This window comes from Mesoplodon bidens, assembly GCF_964165515.1.
Source record: "Mesoplodon bidens genome assembly, chromosome: 7".
Classification (NCBI taxonomy): Eukaryota; Metazoa; Chordata; class Mammalia; order Artiodactyla; family Ziphiidae; genus Mesoplodon; species Mesoplodon bidens.
In genome coordinates, this window is record NC_138164.1 from 32,310,397 (window position 1) to 32,336,982 (window position 26,586).

At 36.0% G+C, this 26,586-nt stretch overlaps 1 protein-coding gene across 3 annotated transcripts in view; it reads right to left on the reverse strand.

Moving 5' to 3' along the window:
• CNTN5 (contactin 5) overlaps window positions 1-26,586 on the reverse strand; it is a gene marked incomplete at both ends in the record, with an annotated part of 849,213 nt that overhangs the window by 75,110 nt on the left and 747,517 nt on the right. For all 3 annotated transcript variants that reach the window (XM_081239350.1, XM_081239349.1, XM_081239348.1), the window contains one exon: window positions 8,705-8,854. In XM_081239350.1, the coding sequence (XP_081095476.1) occupies window positions 8,705-8,854 (150 nt within the window). The remainder of the gene's footprint in view (window positions 1-8,704; window positions 8,855-26,586) is intronic.

Below are 26,586 nucleotides of genomic sequence, written 5' to 3' on the forward strand. Positions count from 1 at the left end.
TCTCTAATTGCTTTAGGTGTAAGTTTAGGTTGTTTATTTGAGATGTTTCTTGTTTATTAAGGTAGGATTGTATTGCTATAAACTTCCCTCTTAGAACTGCTTTTGTTGCATCCCATAGGTTTTAGGTTGTCTTGTTTTCATCGTCATTTGTTCCTAGGTATTTTTTGATTTCCTCTTTGATTTCTTCAGTGATCTCTTGGTTATTTAGAAGTATATTGATTAGGCTCTGTGTGTTTGTATTTTTTACAGATTTTTTCCTGTAATTGACATCTATTCTCATAGTGTTGTGGTCAGAAAAGATACTTGATACAATTTTAATTTTCTTACATTTACTGAGCCTGATTTGTCACCCAGGATATGATCCGACCTGGAGATTGTGCCATGAATACTTGAGAAGAAAGTGTATTCTGTTTTTTTTTTGGATGGAATGTCCTATAAATATAAATTAATTCCATTTTGTTTAATGTATCATTTAAAACTTATGTTTCCTTATTTATTTTCATTTTGGATGATCTGTCCTTTGGTGAAAGTAGGGTGTTAAATTCCCTTACTATGATTGTTTTACATTTGATTTCCCCTTTTATGGCTGTTAGTATTTGCCTTATGTATTGAGGTGTTCATATGTTGTGTGCATAAATATTTACAATTGTTATATCTTGTTCTTGGATCGATCCCTTGATCATTATGTAGTGTCCTTCTTTGTCTCTTGTAATAGTTTCTATTTTAAAGTCTATTTTGTCTGATATGAGAATTGCTATTCCAGCTTTCTTTTGATTTTCATTTGCATGGAATATCTTTTTCTATCCCATCACTTTCAGTCAGTATGTGTCCCTAGGTCTGAAGTGGGTTTCTTTTAGGCAGCATATATATGGGTCTTGTTTTTGTATACATTCAGCCAGTCTATGTATTTTGGTTGGAGCATTTAATCCATTTACATTTAAGGTAATTATCGATATGTATGTTTCTATTCCCATTTTCTTAATTCTTTTGGGTTTGTTATCATAGGTCTTTTCCTTCTCATGTGTTTCCTGCATAGAGAAGTTGTTTAACATTTGTTGTAAAGCTTGTTTGGTGGTGCTGAACTCTCTTAGCTTTTGCTCTTCTGTAAACGTTTTAATTTTTCCATCAAATCTGAATGAGATTCCTTCTGGGTAGAGTAATCCTGGTTGTAGGTTTTTCTCCTTCATCACTTTAAATATGTCCTGCTACTTCCTTCTGGCTTACACAGTTTCTTCTGAAGGATCAGCTGTTAACCTTATGGGGATTCCCTTGTGTGTCATTGTTTTTTTTTTTTTTTTTTTCTCTTGCTTCTTTTAATATTTTTTCTTTGTATTTAATTTTTGATAGTTTGATTAATATGTGTCTTGGCATGTTTCTCCTTGGATTTATCCTCTATGTGACTCTCTGTGCTTCCTAGACTTGATTAACTATTTCCTTTACCATATTGGGGAAGTTTTCAACTATAATCTCATCAAATATTTTCTCAGTCCCTTTCTTTTTCTCTTCTTCTTCTGGAACCCATATAATTCGAATGTTGGTGTGTTTATTTTTGTCCCAGAAGTATCTGGGACCGTCCTCCGTTCTTTTCATTCTTTTTTGTTTATTCTGCTCTGCAGTAGTTATTTACACTGTTTTATCTTCCAGATCACTTATCCATTCTTCTGCCTCAGTTATTCTGCTATTGATCCCTTCTAGGGAATTTTAAATTTCATTTATTTTGTTGTTCATCACTGTTTGTTTGCTCTTTAGTTTTTCTAGTTCCTTGTTAATGGTTTCTTGTATTTTCTCTATTCTATTTCCAAGATTTTGGATCATTTTTACTATCATTACTCTGAATTCTTTTTTAGGTAAACTGCTTATTTCCTCTTTATTTGTTAGGACTGGTGGGTTTTTACCTTGCTCCTTCATCTGCTGTGTGTTTTACTGTCTTCTCATTTTGCTTAACTTACTGTGTTTGGGGTCTCCTTTTCACAGGCTGCAGGTTCGTAGTTCCCGTTGTTTTTGGTGTCTGTCCCCAGTGGCTAAGGTTGTTTCAGTGGGTTGTGTAGGCCTCCTCATGGAGGGTTCTAGTGCCTGGTTCTGGTGGATGAGTCTGGATCTTGTCTTTCTGGTGGGCAGGTCCATATCTGGTGGTGTGTTTTGGGCTGTCTGTTGCCTTATTATGATTATAGGCAGCCTCTCTGTTAATGGATGGGGCCTTCTTCCTGTTTTGCTAGTTGTTTGGCATAGGGTGTTCAGCACTATAGCTTGCTGGTCATTGAGTGAAGCTCGGTCTTGGCGTTCAGATGGAGATCTCTGGGAGATTTTCACCATTTGATATTCCATGGAACTGGAAAGTCTCTTGTGGACCAGTGTCCTGAAGTTGACTCTCCCACCTCAGAGGCACAGCCCTGACACCTGGCTGGAGCACCAAGAGCCTTTCATTCCACATGGCTCAGAATAAAAGGGAGAAAAAATAGAAAGAAAGAAAGAAGATAAAATATACTAAACTAAACTAAAATAAAATAAATTTATTAAAATAAAAATTAATTATTAAGAAAAAATTTGAAAAGTTAGAAACAAAACAAAACAAACAAACAAAAATGGATGGACAGAACCCTAGGACAGATGGTAAAAGCAAAGCTATACAGACAAAATCTCACACAGAAGCATACACATACACACTCACAAAAAGAGGAAAAAGGGAAAAAATAATATATCTTCCTCTCAAAGTCCACCTCCTCAATTTGGGATGATTCGTTGTCTATTCAAGTCTACCACCGATGCCGGGTACATCAAATTGATTGTGGAGATTTAATCTGCTGCTCCTGAGGCTGTGGGAGAGATTTCCCTTTCTCTTCTTTGTTTGCATAGCTCCCAGGGTTCAGCCTTGGATTTGGTCCCACCTCTGCACGTAGGTCGCTTGAGGGTGCCTCTGTCTGTTCTTCACTCAGACAGGATGGGGTTAAAGTTGCAGCTCATTTGGGGGCTCTGGCTCACTCAGGTCGGGGCAAGGGAGGGGTATGGATGCAGGGCAAGCCTGTGGCTGCAGAGGCCAGAGTGACATTGCACCAGTCTGAGGCTCACCATGCGTTCTCCTGGGGAAGTTTTCCCTGGATCATGGGACCCTGGCAGTGGTGGGCTGCACAGGCTCCCAAGAGGGGAGGTGTGGATAGTGACCTGCGCTCGCACACAGGCTTCTTTATGGCGGCAGCAGCAGCCCCAGCATCTCATGCCCGTCTCTGGGGTCCGCGCTTTCAGCCATGGCTCATGCCCATCTCTGGAGCTTCTTTAAGCAGCACTCTTAATCCCCTCTCCTCACACACCAGGAAACAAAGAGGGAAGAAAAAATCTCTTGTCTCTTCGGCAGCTCCAGACTTTTTCCCTGACTCCTTCTCTCTTGGCTAGCCGTGGCGCACTAACCCCTTTAGGCTGTGTTCACACTGCCAACCCCAGTCCTCTCCCTGGGATCTAAACTCCGAAGCCGGAGCCTCAGCTCCCAGCCCCCGCCTGCCCCTGCAGGTGAGCAGACAAACCTCTCGGGCTTGTGAGTGCTGGTTGAGATCGATCCTCTGTGCGGGAATCTCTCCACTTTGCCCTCCGCACCCCTGTTGCTGCACTCTCCTCTGCAGCTCCGAAGCTTCCCCCATCTGCCACCCGTAGTCTCTGCCCACAAAGGGGTTTCTAGTGTGTGGAAACATTTCCTCCTTCAAGGCTCCCTCCCACTGGTGCAGGTCCCATCCCTATCCTTTTGTCTCTTCTCTGTTTATTCTTTTTTCTTTTGCCCTACCCATTTATGTGGGGAGTTTCTTGCCTTTTGGGAGGTCTGAGGTCTTCTGCCAGTGTTCCATAGGTGTTCTATAGGAGTTGTTCCACATGTAGATGTATTTCTGATGCATCTGTGGGGAGGAAGGTGATCTCCACTTTTTACTCTTCCACTATCTTGAAGCTCCTCCCCAGTATAGAATTTTTTATTAGCTGAAAATGAGACTGTCCTAGTACCTAAAAGAGCCTTGAATATAGTTGGGGCTGAAGCCAGATATGAGATGGAACATATTGGCAAACAATGTTGGGAGAAGAATAAAACTCTTTTATGTTTAAACTCTATGTATTTCAGTCTGTTCAGTAAACCAGTTACCTAACTGTAACACAATATATACAGAAAGTGCTAAGGATAGGAAAGATTTTCATCTGATTGTTTACTTGATAGTCATATTTATCTGGTTCACTATTAATCACTTAAAGGTAGAAAACTTTTTCCTTGTGTGGCCAAAAATATGTTATGTGACATTTTCCATTTCACAGTCCAAAGAGAATGACAGGACAGACTACAATGCACTAAGAAACTAGAAAGTTATTGAATATGCAACAATGTGTTTAAGCAAAGTCTTTCATTTGACACTTCTTCTCTGCTCCTTTTGTCTTATCTATGCTATAAGAACCAAAGAAAATGGTTACATGTTGTGACAATATCATGATCCACTTATGGATGAGGATGGCTAGACAAGAAAAGCAGCATGGAGAGCCCAGACATGAAGGTGGAGAAGGGGGATGTAGAGGGGAACATGGTGCTCTGTACCGTGCACCACACTCTGAAAGGCTCTCTTGACTTCCCAACCATTCAGGTGGGTTGAGGGGCCAGGATGGATGACACATGGTCTGCTGTGGATACTTCTCAACAGGACAATGTCTTGGAGGCAACTGCAAGCCAAGAGACTGAATGGCTTTTACTATGTTGACAAACATATATTTAACCAGAAAATGTTTCCTCTATATGAAAATGGCAACATGCATAATTACTTTCATTTAAATTTATATTTAGTAAAGTAATAACTCATGATAATAATAATAATAAATGGCTAATGTTAAGCACTTACCATGTGCCAAACTCTTTACCTTCATTATCTTATTTAACACAGTAATCCAAGGGAGTAGGTTGCTATATGATCTCCATTTTATAAGTGAAAAAATTGAGCCTTGAACAATGCATATAGCTTACCTATGTTTATTGCTAGTTAGTGGCAGAGAAAAACATTAATCCAGATCTGCATAACTCTGAACCTCAAACTCTTAATTACAGGTATTAGATAGCACCTTCTTTTATCTCTCTCTATCAGTTCATCATAATTTGAAATAAAAAAACTGCAGGTATTGAGATTTAAGCCAAGAGCTTTAATAATAATAGAAATTTTATAGAACAGAGAAGACCAAACCTTTCTAAACTATAGATTACATAGTTAGTGGTATCTTCTCTCCTTTTCTTTTATCTTTCAACAGTTAGTGTTATAAATATGTAACACAGAATATTAAAGTTCAGTTAAATGAGAGAATTACTCAATTAAATGAGAGAATTGTTCTTGCTAAATTCATATTTACATATTTTATTATTTCTACCACAGTGTTTATTTCAAAATTCATTTCCTAAAATGTGATTTTTCTCTCTTGAGTGTCATCTTTTTTTTTTTTTTTTGTGGTACGCGGGTCTCTCACTGTTGTGGCCTCTCCCATTGTGGAGCACAGGCTCCAGACATGCAGGCCCAGCGGCCATGGCTCACAGGCCCAGTCACTCCGCAGCATGTGGGATCCTCCCGGACCGGGGCACGAACCCGTGTCCCCTGCATCGGCAGGCACACTCTCAATGACTGCGCCACCAGGGAAACCTGAGTGTCATCTTTTTAGATGGTAGAGAAAGCATTCCCAGTATTCAACACAAACTTATATACTGGTTTGAAGATAGTAACACATTTCCACACTTGCAAATTTCTTTCTCTCTCTCTCTCTCTCTCTCTCTGTAGCTAACAAACTCACTAAAACTTGTAAGAAAATTGAACTATAAATAAATAAATATAAACATACATTAAAGTGCAAACATATACAGGTATCCCTTGATTTTCAAAAGTTTGCTTTATACCACTTTGTCTTTACGAAAGGCCTACATTAGTACCTGTTTTCACAAACTGAAAAAAATCTGAAGAGATTTTCACTTTTATGAAAAAAGGTGAAAAATGAAAATTGGTTCTTCACTTTATGCCTTTTTGGCTTACAAAAGTTTTCTTAGGAATGCTTTCCTTTTAAATAGCCGGGGAAATCTGTATTTGTATCACGATTCTGAAATTCTAAAAATACTTGTTGACTAATAATAAGTTGACTAAACCAATTTATCTTATATTTATTGATTATGAAGAGTATTTTGATGACCATAATATTCCAAATATACCCTACAGTATATTGCAAAGAAAAATTAACCTTTTTTGGTGTGTGGGCAAGAAATAATCTAAGGTAAAAATGCTTTACTAAAACTGCTTTGGGATTTAGAATATTGTAGTAAAGAGGAGAATTTTAAAAGGACATAAAACTTTCCATTCAGTATCCCGAGTGTGAGACCTTTTCTCTTCCAGGCAGCTCCATTGGTTTTGAAAGATTACTTGGTCCATTAGAACAGCATCATCTTTTAAAATACAGGACATGTACTTAATAGAGGCAGAGTGCATCACTTGAGAGGATGTCTCAGGATGTTAGTGTCCCTTTTAATCTGTGCTGCTTGACAAAACAGGCACAAAACTCAACCCTTAGTTCAACACCATTAGTAGCTTTAGCCCTGTGTGGTACCAAAGCACAAGAAGCATAAAGTATGAAGTACAGCCTTCCTCAACTCACTTTCAAAAAAGAGTATTTCATGTATTTTTCATGCTATTTCTCTTCTCTTCCGTAAGATTTAATGGACTAGAGTATGTCATGTGTATAGAACTCATGATAAAATGGAGAGACAGGCGCTATATGATTGAAGTAGCTTCAGAAATAGACAAGGGACAAGTCTTTTAAAATGCATCATCTGAATACGATTTAACTTGAAAAGTGAAAGTGTTGTTGTTAAAGTATTTTTAATAGCACAAAGAGATTTGTACTACAAAAAGTCTAAAATGATTATTCATCCCAAACGGATTATTTATTTTGAAATGAATATTTATAGAAAGCATCTGAATTAGGCAGTAATCTTTGCCTTTGTTTAAACACAATTAACAATATGCAAATTAAGGCAGTGCTTTTTAGAAAATATGTGAGCCTAAGTACTAATATTGGCAGTCATTTCGATATCTGCACAGTGAGTACATTAAATGAGGAACAACTAACCTGTTATGCTCTTAATTAATGAACACCTGTACACAATGAAAGCATAGCTGATTTCATGAATGAATGAAAATCCAACTGAGCAATTAATGTTCAATTTAAAATTCACACTATTGAAAAAGTAGCAGGAAAAAAAACAACTTGTAATAGGCAAATCACAAAAGCAGAAAAGTTGGATTTTTCTGTGAATGAATCTTTTCCAACATATTTAGACTAGTTTTTCTTTTCTTGGTTGCTTAATTTTTATATGAAAAGAATTTGAACATCTTTTTAATGATTATTCACACTTTATGCAATAAGTTGATCATTTGGGATTCTTTTCTTTTCTTTCTTTCTCTTTTTAAGAACCAGACTGAGTGTGTTTTAGAGAAAGAACCAACACTTTTGATAATTTATTTTAATTATTATAAGCTTTGTTCGATTTCTTAGAAGTCACAAGTCACATTTTTGGTCCAATCCTATAACTATGATACAAAATGTACAATACAGTGTTCATTCTTAACCTTCTATGTACATGTGTCTCTGACCTGGGTCCTGATGTGGGTAGCAGCATATAAAGGAAAGAAAAGGAATATTCCTTTTTAATCTTTCAACAAAGACATATGGAGTACCAGTGCCAGACATTGTTCTAGGTATTGAAGATAAAACAGTGAACAAATAAGACAAAATTCTCATCCTTAGTGTACTTACATTGTAATGATTATTGAGATTCATGTTATCACTGTGTGTAAAAATATTAATTTGTTTTTCTCCTCCTTGTATCTGTAATCTAACCCCTCTTCATTTCTCTGTTGTTTTAATTATTCTTATCAACATTATTGAAATTTGTGTTTGTCTAAGCTAGTGCCTTACTAAATACGTTTTATATACAATTTTATAGGGACATACAGATAAATCTCAATAAAACTTTGTCCAAAGTAATCAAAACTCTACTAACAATTTTTCTTTATTCTGTTTCTTCCAGATGATGGACAAGATATTTGTTTTTAAATAAAGCTGTTAATTTTCCTTGTGTGGTCTTTAGAAAGATTCTATCAGAGATACTTCATTCTAAAAGGACGGAAGAATACTGTTTTTTTTTTTTTTCTAAGTTAGGAAGAAGTTATTTTACACGTAGACATCAAGATGGCAGTAGGTCAAGTTAAGACTATGTTTATCTTTGCAAAGTGTAATTTATACCAGCTCAGACTGCGAAGGGCAACATAAAGAGTTTAAGGAAGTACCCTATAATTAGAGGTAACTGCTATCACTGGAGGAAAAGAGGGTGAGCTAATCTATTCTGAATTCTATAGGTCTGCTCTATTGAATGAGTATATAATTAGAAGAATAAACTAACTGCTTCAGTTTCATGGTAACTTGATGCAGGCAAGTGTTGGGAGGAAATTGAAGCACCTAGACCTGTACTTGTAGAAACAAGGAAAGAATGTTCTGAAAACAGAAAAAATGAAAGAATTATTTTGAAGGAAAAGATTTTATGATGTCTAGGTAAATGAATCAGGAAAAATTATACTAAAGCAAGTATTAACGGTTAATTCAACTTGCTTTAAAAGTGATTAGGGGCATACTAAATAGAATGCTGACTCTCCAATATTCTTACCTGCTTCATTTGTGCGGATCATTCGAGATGGAGTGCTTGGATCTCCAGTCCCAATTGGATTGGTGGCCACCACTCTGAATTCATATTCCACCCAGGGGTTCAGGTCCACTGCCATGGCTGATTCCATGTCTCCTGTTATGATTTCTGGGACTGTGGAGAGGAAGGAGATTTCATGCCATTAAGTGAACTGGAAATGCTCATAGATTGTGACCAAAGATATCACAGGCACTGACATAATTGGCAGGCTGCTGCGTACATCCTTATAGCACATGGTCATGTGTCACCTCCCGTCTCATTAGTAAAATGAAAATCAATCTTCAGAAGTAAGCACTTGCACTTGTCAGTTTGTTATAGTTAGAATTCTTTCATCTCATGTTTACACATAGATTGACATAATATAACTTGCCATGATCATGTTGTCAACCCCTCAGCCCCAGATAAGATGCCAACTAGAACTCTAATTTAAGCAAATAGTTCTCATATTTCTAGAGAAATTTCTTGAGCAGTTTTCTTCTCACAGTTCTGGCAAACATGCTTAGCCACTTGGCAGTTCCAAGCAACAGAGTAAGAATATATTTCTCTAATTTAAAAACTCCAGTTTGTGGTTTCAAAGTGGAAGCTCTGAACTCTCCTTGGAGTGATTTTTGCACTACATTTAGATTTCATTACAACATAAAATTATGTGTCAATATAATTACCACATAGTAAAGTATTTTTTACATAGCATTTATACTCTATTTGACTGCTTTTCTTGTTCACTCATCTCTGCTGTGTAGGAAATATTTCTGGAAGAACATTTGTTACAGAGGTAAAAAGGGGGAATGTAGAAAACCTCCCTTATGAAGTGCAAACATTCTCTGGATTTATATCAGCCCTGGATTTCTGTTTAAGCATGGCAGGGCAGTGGCAGTGGGGAGCTCTTGATTTTGATGACTTGATGGACTTTTACTATGACAAGGTGTAATTAAATGCATCTTGGATTTCCCATAAAAATCTCTTTTGAAATGTAACAGTAGAATGTTACCAAATAATTAGCTCCCTGAAAGGTGAATGATCAGCATATAGGCAGTGTGGGCTGCCTGACAAATCTCACAGTCCTACAGAGCTGACTTTTTAAAGCAGTGAAATGAAGACATGAAAAAAGTCTCTCCCCTTTTGCTGCACTGGCAAATGAGCAACATGTTTAGAGTCTAAGAGGTAGGGGATAGAGCCCATTGTTCAGTCCATAGCTTGGTAGAATACTGAGCTGTGTATGCCAAACATAAAGGTGGGAAGAAGAGATACCAAGTCACTCAGCTCTCGCTAGACCCCAACATACACTGCTTCACCATACTTGCCTTGGGTCCCTCAGGACTTATTGTTTCATTGACTTCTGTTTATGTCAGTCATTTCAAGCAACTCCAGACAGATAGGTCGTGCTTCATCCACTTTATTCTAATCCCCATAGAGCTCTGCACATTTCCCCTTTCTGTCTCAGTTGTCATCCTTCCCTACTGTTTAAAATTCTTTTATTAGGACCTTTGGAATTCATAATCCATCATTAGAAATATTACCATATACTCATTCTTCTTTCTGAAAATTCTTCCAACTTTTTACTACAGTAGAAACATGAATCCACTCTAAGGCAACTTTATGCCTCTCAAGGGGTGGCCCTCTTAAGATATTGTAAAGAAGAGGGCAATCCATCTCAGTTGTGCCTCTCTCCTCCCCACCTCCCCCTCACATGTCTCTAATGCAAGCATGCAGGTATTTTTCCCACTTAAAAACAAATCAAAACAAAATTGTCTCAAAATTTTCTCTTCTTCCAGCCTTCATCCAGTCTCTATCTTTCTTTTATAGCAAAACTTCTCGAGAGTTATTTGTGCCTTATTTGCTCTCTCCAATTATTCTCTTTCTATTCACTCTTGAACCCACTCCAATCAATCTCTTACCTCCAGCATTCCACCATAACTTCTCCTGTCATGATCACCAATGGTCTCTATTGCTAAAACCGTATGGTTGTGTCTCTGTTTCTTAGATTGTTTGTTCTAACATCATGCTTTGACACAGTTGATCATGCTCTGCTCTTTGAAATACTTTTCAAAACTTCTATTTTTCTCCTTTCTGATTATGCCTTATCAGTCTCTATCGCTAGTTTCTTTTCATCTTCCTGGTGCACCGCAGTTCTACTAACTCCCATTTTTTTAAACTCCATGGTGATCTTATCTAGTCTCATGGTTTTAAATACCTTCTGTATGCTGATGACGCCAATATTTTCAGCCATGAACTTCCTCCCTAGACTCCAAATTCTCATGTCCTATGACCTATTCAACATTTTTATTTAGATGGGATTCTTAACCTTAATTTCCCCTACATACTTCTGCAGTATTCCTTACTCAGTGAATGACAATTTCTGTATCCAAAACTTTGGGGTCATCCTGGATTTCTTTCTTTTTACCCTGCACTACTCCAACTCATAAGCAAATTATGACATCTCTGACTTCAAAGTGTTTTGATTTCTCCACTTCCCTTGGCAGCAAATCTTCTTAAAAGAGTTGTCTGCATTAACTTTTCTCCATTTTCTCTTAGACCAATTCTTGTGAGACTTTAGTCCATACTATTTTACTAAAACTTCTAGTGTCAAGATCATGAATGACCTATGTGTTGCTTAAATCAATGATCAATTCTCATTCCTCATCATATTTTCCAAGTCAGCAGCATTTGACCCAGTTGATTACTTTCTCTTCCTTGATAGATTTTACTCTTTTGTCTGTCAGGATATCACATTCTTTTTTTTTTTTCTTATTTAACAAATGGTTGTTTCCCCTCTGTATCCTTTGGATGGCTCCTCTTTTCCACAACTTCTTTGTATTGGATACTTGAGGGTTCAGTTTTCATACTCCATTCTTCTTTATTTTATGCTTATATCCTTGGAGATGGCATGCAGTCTTATGGTATTAGATGAAATTTATATGCCAATAATTTCCTAATTTATATCTTTATTCTAAACCTCACTCTTAAACTCCAGCCTCGTATATCTAATTGCTGTCTGATCTCTTTAAAGGTGTCTCCTCCAAATACAGTCATACAGTGGTTAGGATTTCAATATATTAATTTTGGGGATACACAATTTAGTCCATAGCAGGCAGGTTGTGATTTTTTAAATTTTTTAAAATTTATTTTAATTTTTGGAAATTCGCTTGATGCACAATACTATGTTAGTTTCAGGTGCACTACATAATGATTTGACATTTGCATACATTATGAAATGATTGCCACAGTATGTCTAGTAACCATCTGTCCCCCAAAAAATATATTACAATATTACTGACCATATTCTTAGGCTGTATATTACATGCCTGTAACTTATTTATTTATAACTGGAGGCTTGTACCTCTTAATCTCCTTCACCTATTTCACATCCCTCAATGCCAACTTTCTGGCAACATCTCTCTGTTCTCTGTATCTAAGAGTCTGTTTTCATTTTGTTTTCTTTCTTTTTTTGTTTTTTGAATTCCATATATGAGATCATGTAGTATTTGTTTTCTCTGATATTTCATTAGCATAAGACCCTCTAAATCCATACACATTATGTCAAATGGCAATATTTCATTATTATTATAGCTGAGTAATATTCCATTTTTTATATATTTACCACGTATTCTTTATCCATCTATCAATGGACACTTAGGTGGCTTCCATATCCTGGCTATTATAAATAATGCTGTAATGAACATTGGAGTGCATATATCTTTTTGAACTAGAGTTTTTGTTTTACTTGGATAAATACCCTGAAGTGGGATTGCTGGATTTTATAGTAATTCTATTTTTTTTAAATTATGCAATCAAATTTTTAATAACAAAGATACTATTTTTAACATGGCCAAATATACATGGCTAAGTCCAGATTTTAAAAATCAAGAGCTTGGTCAACGACAAGAGCTTGTGGAGGGAGCATCAGTGTTCTACTGCATTCCTGCATCTGGCAATACAACAGCAAGTATCAGTTTTTAGTAATCCTATTTTTAATTTTTTTGAGGAAGATATTACTGTTTTCCATAATGGATATACCAACTTACATTCCTACTAAGAGTGCACAGGAGTTTCCTTTTCTCCATATGCTCACCAACGTTTGTTATTTGTTGCTTTTTTGCTAAGAACCATTTTCACAGGTGTGAGGTAATATCTCATTGTAGTTTTGACTTGCATTTCTCGGATGCTTAGTGATGCTGAGTGCCTTTTCATGTGTCTGTTGGCCATCTCTATGTCTTCTTTGGAAAAATGTCTATTTAGGTCCTCTGCCAATTTTTTAATCAGGTTGTTTGATTTTTTAATTTGATGTTGAATTGTATGAGTTCTTTTTATATCTTGGATATTAATCCCTTATTAGATGTATGATTTGCAAATATCTTCAAATATTTCAGTAGGTTAGCTTTTTGTTTTTTTTGATAGTTTCCTTTGCTATGCTAATTTTTTTTTAGTTTGATGTAGTCCCATTTGTTGATTTTTGCTTTTAGTGCCCTCGTCTGAGGAGACAGACCCAAAACAAATATTAAGACTGATGTCGAACAGTGTACTATGTTTTCTTCTAGGAATTTTATGGTTTCAGGTATTACATTTAAGTCTTTAATCCATTTTGAGTTTATTTTTGTATATGGTGTGAGAAGGTAGTCCCATTTGATTCTTTTGCATGTAGCTATCCAGTTTTCCCAGCATTATTTACTGAAAAGTCTGTCTTCTCCCCATTTTATATTCTTGCATCCTTTGCCATAGATTAATTGACCATATGTGTGTGGGTTTATTTCTGGGCTCTCATTTCCCATACCATTTTGATTACTGTAGCTTTGTAGGACAGTTTGAAATGAAGGAGCATGATACCTCCAGCTTTTTGTTTCTTTCTTGATTGTTTTGGCTATTTGGGGTGTTTTGTGTTTCCATACAAATTTTAGAATTATTTGTTCTAGTTCTGTGAAAATTGCCATTGGTATTTTGATAGAGATTGCATTGAATTTTTAGATTGCCTTAGGTGGTTTGGTCATTTTAACAATATTAATTCTTTCATTATATCATTTTCTACGTATAGTATTATGTCATCTGAAAACAGTGAGTTTTACTTCTCCTTTCCAATTTGGATTCCTTCTATTTATTTTTTCTTGTCTGATTTTTATGTCTAGGACTTCCATAAAGGTAGTAAAAGTGGGAATACTTGTTTTGTTCCTGATCTTAGAGGAAATATTTTCAGCTTTTCACCATTCAATATGATGTTAGTTATGGGCTTGTCATTTATGGCTTTTACTATGTTGAGGCATATTTCCTCTATACCCACTTTGTTGAGAATTTTTATCATAAATGGATGTTGAATTTTTTCAAAAGCTTTTCTGTATCTATTTTGATAAGTATATGATTTTTATTCTTCAATTTTTTAATGTGGTATATCACACTGATTGATTTGGGAATATTGAAACATCTCTGCATCCCTGGTATAAATCCCACTTGACCTTGCTGTATGATCTTTTTTATGCATTGATGAATTCAGTTTGTTAACATTTTGTTGAGGATTTTTGAATCCATGTTCATCAGTGATATTGACATATATTTTTCTTTTTTTGTGTTGTCTTTATCTAGTTTTGTTATCAGGGTGATGCTGGCCTCATAGAAAGAGTTTAGAAATGTTCCTTCCTCTTCAATTTTTTTGGATAGTTTGAGAAGAATAGGTACTAACTCTTCTTTAAATGTTTAGTAGAAATACCCTTTGAAGTCATCTGGTCCTGTACTTCTTTTTGTTGGCTTTTATTTTTTTTTACTGATTCATTTTCAATACTAGTAACTGATCTGTTTTATTTTCCATTTGTTTCTGATTCAGTCTTGGGAGATTATAAGTTTCTAGAAATTTATCTATTTCTTCTAGGCTGTCAATTTATTGGTAAATAATTTTTCATAGTAATCTCTTAGGATCCTTTATAAGAGATTATTATTACTATTATTTATGTAACAGTTGTAACTTCTCTATCATTCTTGATTTTATTGATATAGGCTCTCTCTTTTTCTTGATGAGTCTGACTAAAGGTTTATCAATTTTGTTTAAACTTTCAAAGAAACAGCTCCTAGTTTTATTGGTTTTTGTTTCCTATTGTTTTATTTAGTCTCTATTTCACTTATTTCTGTTCTGAAATTTATTATTTCATATCTTCCACCAGCTGTGCATTTTATTTGTTCCTTTACTAGTTCCTTTATGGGTAGGGTTAGGTTGTTTACTTGAGATTTTTCTGGTTTCCTGAGGTAGACTTGTATTTCTAAAACTTTAGAACTGCTTTTGCAGCATCCCATAGATTTTAGGATGTTGTTTTAATTTTCGTATGTCACCAGGAATTTTTTAATTTCCTTTGATTTCTTCAGTGACCCAATTTTTAAAGGAGTCTTTCATTTCTTAATGTTAGTTGTTATTCTTTTTTTCAAATAATATACCTTAGCAGAACAATGCTTTCTTTATTTTTAAAAAATTTATTTATTTATTTATTTATTTTGGCTGCACAGCCTGTGGGATCTTAGTTCCCCAACCAGGGATTGAACTCACACCCCCTGCAGTGGAAGCACAGAGTCTTAACCAGTGGACCACCAGAGAAATCCCCCACCATTGGTTGTTTAGTAGTATATTGTTTAGCCTCCATGTGTTTGTGTTTTTTGTAGTTTTTTTCCTTGTAGTTGATTTCTAGTCTTAAATCATTGTATTTGGAAAAGTGCTCAGTATGATTTCATTCTTCATAAATTTACTAAGACTTGTTTTGTGGTCTAGCATGCAGTCTATCCTGGAGAATATTTCATGTGCACTTGAGAAGAATGTGTATTCTGCTGTTTTTGGATGGAATGTTCTGTAGATATCTGTTAATCTATCTGGTTTAATGTGTCATTTAAGGGCAATGTTTCCTTACTGATTTTTCTGCCTGGATGATCTGTTCATTGAGGCAAGCAAGATCTTAAATTCTCCACTATTATTGTGTTACTGACATATTTTTCTTTATGTTTGTTAATATATGCTTTATGTATATAAATGTTCCTATGTTGGATGCATATATATTTACAATGTTATATTTTATTTTTGGATTGATCTCTTTAGCATTATGTAATATCTTTCTTTGTGTCTTGTTACAGTTTTTGTTTTAAAGTCTATATTGTCTAATATAAGTATTGCTACTACAACTTTTTCTTTGTTTCAATTTGCATGGAATATCTTTTTCCAATCCCTCACTTCCAATTTGTTTCCTTAGAGCTGATGTGAGTCTCTTGTCATTGCATCTATGGCTCTTGTTTTATCATCCATTCAGCCACTGTATTTCTTTTCATTGGAGCATCTAGCCTATTTAAATTTAAAGTAATTATTGATAAGTATGTACTTATTTTTATTTTGTTAACTGCTATCTGGTAGTTTCCACAGTTCATTCTTGTTCCCTTCTCCTTTTGCTCTCTTCCCTTGTGGTTTGATGACTGTCTTTAGTTTTATGTTTGAATTCCTGTCTCTTTTTTATGCGTATCTCATATCTCTTGTAAATTTTGGGTTTGTGGTTACCATGAGGTTCATATATAACTATATAACTGTATATCTATCTATCTATCTATCTATATAATTATTTAAGTTGATGATCTCTTAAATTTGAATGCATTCTAATAACCCTGCATTTTTACTCCCTCCAAAGTTTAATGTCTTTCACATCATTTTACACCTTTTGCTTTGTGTATCCCTTAACAACTTGTTGTGGATATAGATGATTTTACTACTTTTGTCTTTAACCTTCCTACTAGCTTTATAAATGGTTGATCTATCACTTTTATTGTATGTTTTATTTTATTTTATGTTTGCCTTTGCTTGTCTGTAAATCTCTTCACATCTGAATGGTAGCCTTTCTGGGTAGAGTATTCTTGTTTGTAGGTTTTTTCCTTTCATCACTTTGAATATATCATGCCACTTCCTTCTGGCCTGCAATGTTTATGCTAAAAATTCAGTGATTTTTCCTATGGAAGTTCTCTTGTAACTTGTTTTTCTCTTGCTAATTTTAAAAATATCTTTTTATCTTTGATGTTGACATTTAATTATGGTATGTCTTGGTGTGGGCTTCTATGGGTTGATCTTGTTTGGGACACTGTGTGCTTCCAGGAACCTGATGTTTGTTTCCATTACAAGGTTAGGGAAGTTTTCAGCTATTATTTCTTCAAATGATTTCTCCGACCCTTCTTCTTCTGGGACCTCTATAACATGAATTCTAGTACATTACATGTTGTCCCAGAGGTCTCTTAAACTGTCCTATTTAAAAATTTTTTTTCTTTTTTTTTCTTTTCTTTTTTCAACTTGGGTGATTTTCACTACTGTGTCTTCAGTTTGATCTGTTCCTCTGTATTATGTAATATAGTATTGACTTCTTCTAGTGTATTTATTTCAGTTATTGTATTGTATTGTATTTTTTATTGTATTTTATATTTTGTAACTCTTTGTTAAAATTATCACCACATTATTCTATGTTCTCCTGAGTGTAGTGAGCAACTTTATGAACATTATCTTGAATTTCTTACCAGGTAGATTGCTTATCTCCATTTTGTTAAGTTCTTTTTCTGAGGTTTTATGAGATTTTTTTATTTTTCCATTGTATCATATTCCTCTGTCTCCTCATCATGCCTAATTCTTTGTTTATTTCTTTTTTTAAATTAAATTTATTTATTTATTTATTAGCTGTGTTAGGTTTTTGTTGAGGTGTGTGGGCTTCTCATTGTGGTAACTTCTCTTGTTGTGGAGCACGGGCTCCAGTCATGCGGACTTCAGTAGTTGTGGCACATGGGCTCAGTTGCTTTGTGGCATGTGGGATCCTCCCCAACCAGGGATCGAACCTATGTCCCCTGTATTGGCAGGTGGATTCTTAACCACTGCACCACCAGGGAAGTCCCATCTTTGTTTATTTCTATGTGTTGGATAAGTCAGTTATACTTCCCCATCATTGAGAAGTGGCCTCATGTAGGAGACATCTAATAGGGCCCAACAGCACACTCCCTTCTAGTCACTGGAGCTATATGCTCTAGGGGTCTCCCCTATTTGGGTTGCATGGACCCACCTATTGTAATGAGGCTGACTACTGTGGGTGCTCTGGTGGGCTAGACTGGCCTCCAGTTTGTTTGACTCTCAGGTAATGCCTCATGGCTGCTGGCCTGCTAAGGGCAGGCCAAGTTTTGAAATGGTTAACTGCTCAACCTGGGTGGGCCCTGAGCTGGTGTCAGCCTGCTGGTGGGCAGGTAGGCCCTCAGCAATAATGGTTAGACAGAGGACTCCAAAATGGCACTTGCCAACATCAGTGTGCTTGTGGTAGAATGAGCTCCCCTAAATGGCTGTCACCAGTGTCTCTATCCCCAAGGGGAGCTCCATTGCCTCCTGCTTTTCTAGGAGGCTCTCCAAGATCAGCAAGTGGGCTGACCCAGATGCCTTTAAAATTATGGCCTCTACACTGGGACTTGAAGTGTGTGAGATTATGTGCATGCCTTTTACGAATAGAGTCCCTATTTCCTACAGCCCTCCAACTCTCCTGAATGCAAGCCCCACTAGCCTTCAAAGACAGAAGTTCTAGAGACTCTTCTTCCTGGTGCAGGATGCCCAGGGTGAGAAGCCTGATGTAGGGCTTGGAATCTTTGCTCCTTGTGGAGAACCTCTGAGATTGTGATTATCCTCCCATTTGTGGGTCACATACCAGGTGGTGTGGGTCTCAAGTACACAATGTCTCTGTCCCTCCTCCCCATCTCTTTTATGGTTTCTTCCTTATATCTTCAGTTGCAGAAAAATCTTTTCTCTTAGTCTTAGGGTCATTCTCATAGATAGTCACTCTGTAAATAGCTGTAGTTTTGGTGTGCCCATGGGAAGTGGTGTGTTAAGGATCTTTCTACTCAGCCATCTTCACCACACATCTCTTGAAATTTTAAACAGAGTGGTCAGTATTAGCCTCATTAGGAAGTTGCATTTGAGTGAACTTTTGAATCAAGTTTGTATTTAGCTATGCCAGTATTTGGAGGAAAACATCCCATGTAAAAGGAGTAACTAGTACAAAGGTATTAGATGCATTATAGACAGGACATTAGAAGACCAGTGAGTCAGGAGCAGAGTGAGAATGGTAGAAGATGAGTTTGTAGAGGGATTGGAGGAACCAAGTCATATAGGATTTGGGCTTTCATCCTGAGAGAAATGAAGAGACATTGGGGAATTGATACTGTGTTATCTTTTAGTATATTAAGCTATGTTGGAAATAGGAAGTAATTAAGGTTAAATGAAATCATAAGGGTGGGACAATAATTTGATAAAGATAGTGTCTTTATAAGAAGAAACACTGGAAAACTTGCTTCCTGGTTGTCTGCCATATGAGTACACAGTGAGAGGGCTACTATCTGCAAGCCAGGGGGAGCATCCTCACCAGAAATCAAAATGACCTGGCTGACACCTACATGCTCAGTCTCCAGAACTGTTAGAAAATAATTTATTTTGTTGTTTTAGCCACCTAGGTGATGGTATTTTGTTATGACAGCCCAAGCAGGCTAATATACTACCTCTACCACAGTACTTCTGATCTTTCTTACAATATAATATTTCTTTATTTTTTTCATTCATTAACTTCCAAGATACTATTTAACTTACATGTTTATTATGTTCTCTGTTTATTGTTTGTCCTCACCCATGTGAATACCATCTCCACAAGGGAATGAATGTTTTGTTTTGTTTTTGTTCCCTCGTACATCCTAAGTGCCTAGATCACTGTCTGAAGGTTGCTTGCTACATTATTGTTGAATGAATGAAAGGGGAGTTCAAATTGCCAGGTGTGATCAACAGTGAATTTCTGTTTTAATCTGGATGTAATTATTTCTGATGCAATGTTAAACAAAATTAATTTAAAATTTATAACTATCCTTCTTCCCAAAGCTACATATATTTATATTCTCCTAGCCATAATTATAGGTTGTAAAGACTCCTAACCAGGGGGAGACATTTAAGATGGAAGAGGAGTAAGATGTGGAGATCACCTTCCTTCCCACAAATACATCAGAAATACATCTACATGTGGAACAACTCCTAGAGAACACCTACTGAATGCTGGCAGAAGACCTCAGATTTCCCAAAAGCCTCAGGAGCAGCAGATTAAGTCTCCACAATCAGCTTGATGTACCCTGTATCTCTGGAATACCTGAATAGACAACGAATCATCCCAAAATTGAGGCGGTGAAATTTGGGAGCAACTGCAGACTTGAGATATATATTTTTTCTCTTTTTGTGAGTGTGTATGTGTATGTTTCTTTGTGTGATTGTGTCTGTATAGTTATGTTTTACAATGTTTCGTAGTGTTCTCTCAGTCCTTTTTTTTTTTTTAAGTATAGTTTTTAGCACTTGTTATCACTGGTAGATTAGTTTTTTGGTTTGGTTGCTCTCTTCTTTCTTTTTCAATTACTTTTTAATTTTTAATAATTAAAAAATATTTTAATAACTTTATTTTATTTTATTTATTTCTTTTTTATTTTAATCTACCTTTTCTTTGAAGCCATGTGGCTGACAGTCTTGGTGCTCCAGCCGGGTGTCAGACCTGTACTTCTGAGGAGGGACAGCCGAGTTCAGAAAATTGGCCCACCAGAGACCTCCTGGCTCCATGTGATATCAAATGGCGAAAGCTCTCCCAGAGATCTCCATCACAACACTAAGACACAGCTCCACTCAATGACCAGCAAGTTACAGTGTTGGACGGTTTATGCCAAACAATTAGCAAGACAGGAACACAACCCAACCCATTAGGAGAGAGTCTGCCTAAAATCATAATAAGGTCACAGACACCCCAAAACACACCACTGGAAGTGGTCCTGCACACCAGAAAGACAAGATCCAGCCTCACCCACTGGAAAACAAGCACCAGTTACCTCCACCAGGAGGCCTACACAACCCACTGAAGCAACCTTAGTCACTGGCAGGTACCAAAAAAAATGGGAACTATGAAGCTGCAGCCTGTGAAAAGTAGACCCCAAACACAGTAAGTTAAAAAAAAAATGAGAAGACAGAGAAACACACAGCAGATGAAGGAGTAAGGTAAAAACCCATCTGACCAAACAAATGAAGAAGAAATAGGCAATCTACCTGAAAAAGAATTCACAATAATGACAGTAAAGATGATCCAAATCTTAGATATAGAATGGAGAAAACACAAAAATGTTTAACAAGGACCTAGAAGAACTAAAGAGCAAACAAACTATGATGAAAAAAAAAAAAGAGAGAGAGAGAAATTAAAAATGCTCTAGAAGGAATCAATAGCAGAATAACTGAGGCAGAAGAACAGATAAGTGACCTGGAAGATAAACTACTGGAAATTACTACCACAGAGTAGAATAAAGAAAAAAGAATGAAAAGAATTGAAGACATTCTCAGAGAACTCTGGGACAATATTAAAAGAAATAACATTCGAATTATAGGGGTCCCAGAAGAAGAAGAGAAAAAAGAAAGGGACTGAGAAAATATTTGAAGAAATTACAGTTGAAAACTTCCCTAATATGGGAAAGGAAATAGTCAGTTAAGTCCAGGGAGTGCAGAGAGTCCCATACAGGATAAATGCAAAGATAAAAATGCCAAGACACATATTAAACAAACTATCAAAAATTAAATTCAAAGAAAAAATATTAAAAGTAACAAGGGAAAAACAACAAATAATATACAACAAGATCCACATAAGGTTAACAGCTGATCTTTCAGCAGAAACTATGCAAGCCAGAAGTGAGGGGCAGTGCATATTTAAAGTGATGAAAGGGAAAAAACCTACAACCAAGATTACTCTACCCAGCAAGTATCTCATTTAGATTTGAGGGAGAAATTAAAATCTTTGCAGACAAGCAAAAGCTAAGAGAATTCATCACCACCAAACCAGTTTTACAACAAATGCTAAAGGAACTTCTCTAGACAGGAAACACAAGAGAAAGAAAAGACCTACAATAACAAACCCAAATCAATTAAGAAAATGGTAATAGGAACATACATATCGATAACTACCTTAAATGTAAATGAATTAAATGCTCCAAGGAAAAGATACAGACTGCCTGAATGGATAAAAACACAAGACCAGTATATATTCTCTATACAAGAGAACCACTTCAGACCTAGGGACACATACAGACTGAAAATGAGAGTATGGCAAAAGACATTCCATGTAAAAGGAAATCAAAAAAAGCTGGAGTAGCAATTCTCATATAAGACAAAAAAGACTTAAAAATAAAGACTATTAAAAAAGAGAAAGAAGGACACACATAAGGATCAAGGGATCAATCCAAGAATATATAACAATTGTAAATATTTATGCACCCAACATAGCAGCACCCCAATACATAAGGCAAATGCTAACAGCCATAAAAGGGGAAATCATAGTAGGGGACACCAAGTAGGGGACTTTAACACCTCACTTTCACCAGGGGAAATGTCATCCAGAAAGAAAATAAATAAGGAAACACAAGCTTTAAATGATACATTAAACAAGATGGACTTAATTGATATTTATAGGACATTCCACCCAAAAACTACAGAATACACTTTCTTCTCAAGTGCTCATGGACTATTCTCCAGGATAGATCATATCCCAGGTCACAAATCAAGTCTTGGCAAGTATAAGAAAACTGAAATCATATCAAGTATTTTTTTCTGACCATACGCTATGAGACAAGATTTCAATTACAGGAAAAAATCTGTAAAAACTACAAACACAAGAAGGCTAAACAATACATTACTAAATAACCAAGAGATCACTGAGGAAATACAAGAGAAAATAAAAAAATACCTAGAAACAAATGACAATGAAAACACAATGACCCAAAAAATATAGGATGCAGCAAAAGCAATTCTAAGAGGAAAGTGTAGCACAATACAATACTACCTCAAGAAACAAGAAACATCTCAAGTAAGCAACCTAAACTTACACCTAAAGCAATTAGAGAAAGGAACAAAAAACCCCAAAGTTAGCAAAAGGAAAGAAATCATAAAGATCAGATCAGAAATAAATGAAAAAGAAATGAATGAAACAATAGCAAAGAACAATAAAACTGAAAGCTGGTTCTTTGAGAAGATAAAAAAAAAATTGACAAACCATTATCCAGACTCATCAAGAAAAAACGGGAGAAGACAAATCAATAGAATTAGAAATGAAAAAGAAGAAGTAACAACTGACACTGCAGAAATACAAAGGATCATGCGAGATTACTACAGGCAACTCTATGCCAATAAAATGGATCAAATGGAAGAAATGGACAAATTTTTAGAAAAGCACAACCTTCCAAGTCTGAACCAGGAAGAAATTGAAAATATAAACAGACCAATCAAAAGCACTGAAATTGAGATTGTGATTAAAAATCTTCCAACAAACAAAAGTCCAGGACCAGATGGCTTCACAGGAGAATTATATCAAACATTGAGAGAAGAGCTAACACCTATCCGTCTCAAACTCTTCCAAAATATAGCAGAGGGAGGATGACTCCCAAACTCATTCTATGTGGCCACCATCACCCTGATACCAAAACCAGACAAAGATGTCATAAAGAAAGAAAACTACAGGCCAATATCACTGATGAACATAGATGAAAACTCCTCAACAAAATACTAGCAAACAGAATCCAAGAGTACATTAAAAGGATTATACACCATGATCAAATAGAGTTTATCCCAGGCATGCAAGGATTTTTTGATATATGCAAATCAATCAATGTGATACACCATATTATCAATTTGAAGGAGAAAAACCATATGATCATCTCAATAGATGCAGAAGAAGCTTTGGACAAAATTCAACACTGATTTATGATATAAACCCTCCAGAAAGTAGGCATAGAGGGAACTTACCTCAACATAATAAAGGCCATATATGACAAACCCACAGCCAGCATCATTCTCAATGGTGAAAAACTGAAACCATTTCCTCTAAGATCAGGAACAAGAAAAGGTTGTCCACTCTCACCATTATTATTCAACAGAGATTTTGAAGCTTTAGCTACAGCAATCAGAGAAGAAAAAGAAATTAAAGGAATCCAAATCCGAAAAGAAGAAGTAAAACTGTCACTGTTTGCAGAAGACATCATACTATACATAGAGAACCCTGAAGATGCTACCAGGAAAATACTAGAGCTAATCAATGAATTTGATAAAGTAGCAGGATACAAAATTAATGCACTGAAATCTCTTGCATTCCTATACACTAATGAAAAATCTCACAGAGAAAGTCAGCAACATTCCTATTTACCATTGCAACAAAAAAGAATAAAATACCTAGGAATAAACCTACCTAAGAAGGCAAAAGACCTGTATACAGAAAACTATAAGACACTGATGGAAGAAATTGAAGAGGATACATACAGCTGGAGTGATATACCATGTCTTTGGAGTGGAAGAATCAACATTGTGAAAAAGACTATACTACCCAAAGCAATATACACATTCAATGCAATCCCTGTACAACTACCAATGGCATTTTTCACAGAACTAGAACAAAAAATGGTACAATGTGTATGGAATCACAAAAGACTCCATATAGCCAAATTCATCTTGAGAAAGGAAAACAGAGCTGGAGGAATCAGGCCACCTGACTTCAGACTATACTACAAAACTACAGTAAAAAAGGCAGTATGGTATTTGCACAAAAACAGAAACATAGATCAATGGAACAGGATAGAAAGCCCAGAGATAAACCCACGCACCTATGGTCAACTAATCTATGACAAAGGAGGCAAGGATATACAGTGGAGAAAGGAGGGCCTCTTCAATAATTGGTGCTGGGATAACTGGACAGCTACATGTAAAAGAATGAAATTAAAACATTCCTTAACCCCATACACAAAAATAAATTCAAAATGGATTAAAGACCTAAATGTAAGGACAGACACTATAAAACTCTTAGAGGAAAACATAGGCAGAACACTCTATGACATAAACTACGGCAAAATCCTCTTTGACCCACCTCCTAGACAAATGGAAATAAAAACAAAAATAAATAGGACCTAATGAAACTTGAAAGCTTTTCTGCAGCAAAGGAGTCCATAAACAAGATGAAAAGACAACCATCAGAATGGGAGAAATATTTGCAAATGGAGCAACAGACAAAGGATTAATCTCCAAAATTTACAAGCAGCTCAATATCAAAAATCAAACAAACCAATCCATAAATGGGCAGAAGACCTAAATAGACATTTCTCCAAAGAAGATATACAGATTGCCAACAAACACATGAAAAGATGCTCAATATCAGTATTCATTAGAGAAATGCAAATCAAAACAACCATGAGGTGTCACCTCACACCAGTCAGAATGGTCATCATCAAAAAATCTAAAAACAATAAATGCTGGAGAGGGTGTGTAGAAAAGGGAACCCTCGTGCACTGTTGGTGGGAATGTAAATTGATACAGCCACTATGGAGAACAGTATGGAGATTCCTTAAAAATCTAAAAATAGAACTACCATATGGCCCAGCAATCGCACTACTGGGCATATACCCTGAGAAAACCAAAATTCAAAAAAAGTCATGTACCACTATGTTCATTGCAGCTCTATTTACAATAGACAGGACATAGAAACAAACTAAGTGTCGATCAACAGATGAATGGATAAAGAGGATGTGGCACATATATAAAATGGAATATTACTTAGCCATACAAAGTAACAAAACTGAGTTTCTGTAGTGAGGTGGATGGACCTAGAGACTGTCATACAGAGTGAAGTAATTCAGAAAGTGAAAAACAAGTACTGTATGGTAACACATATATATGGAATCTAAAAAGAAAAAAAAAGTTTCTGAAGAGACTAAGGGCAGGAGAGGAGTGAAAATGCAGACATTGAGAATGAACTTGAGGACACAGGGAGTGGGAAGGATAAGCTGGGACAAAGTGAGAATGTGGCATTGACATATATATACTACCACATGTAAAATACATAGGTAGTGGGGAGCATCCGCATATCACAGGGAGATCAGCTCAGTGCTTTGTGACCACCTAGAGGGGTGGGATAGGGAGGGTGGGAGGGAGACGCAAGATGGAGGAGATATGGTGATATATGTATATGTATAGCTGATTCACTTTGTTATGAAGCGGAATCTAACACACCACTGTAAAGCAATTATATTCCAATAAAGATGTTAACCAGAAATAAAGACTCCCACCCCTATTCCATACCCTCCCCATCATCCTTAATTCTAATTGCTCTTTGAAAATGATAAAAAAGTTTAGAATTCTAAATTCATTGCTACTTTTAAGAACTATTAAAAAATTGCAAAAAAAAAAGAGTTGAAGGTATTAATACTTGTGATGAAATAACATACAAAATGAACTAGAATAGAAACATTTTTATAAAATTAGGATTTTGGTGGCTTCCCTGGTGGTGCAGCCATTGACAGTCTGCCTGCCGATGCAGGGGACACGGGTTCATGCCCCAGTCCAGGAAGATTCTACATGCTGTGGAGTGGCTGGGCCCGTGAGCCATGGCCACTGAGCCTGTGTGTCCAGAGCCTGTGCTCTGAAATGGGAGAGGTCACAACAGTGAGAGGCCCATGTACCGCAAAAAAAAAAAAAAAAAAAAAAAAAAGAATAAAATTACGATTTTTATTTCAAATGCAATATTGTGGGGATTAAAGATAATGGAGAATGTATATCAAGGGATACATTTTTAAAGCCTTTCATGTATCTTTCTGTAAAATTAGTCTTTCTGGAAGTCTGGAGAGAAGTTGGTTTCAAAGAAAACATTCTGCTTCAGAGAGAACACACAGCAAATTTAATGGAGGACTGCATGTTGATTCCAGGAGAAAAACTTGTTAAAATGCTTTTCCTGTTAAAAAACTGTATCCATAAATTAAATTAAAATAAATTAAATTAAATTCTATTAAAATTA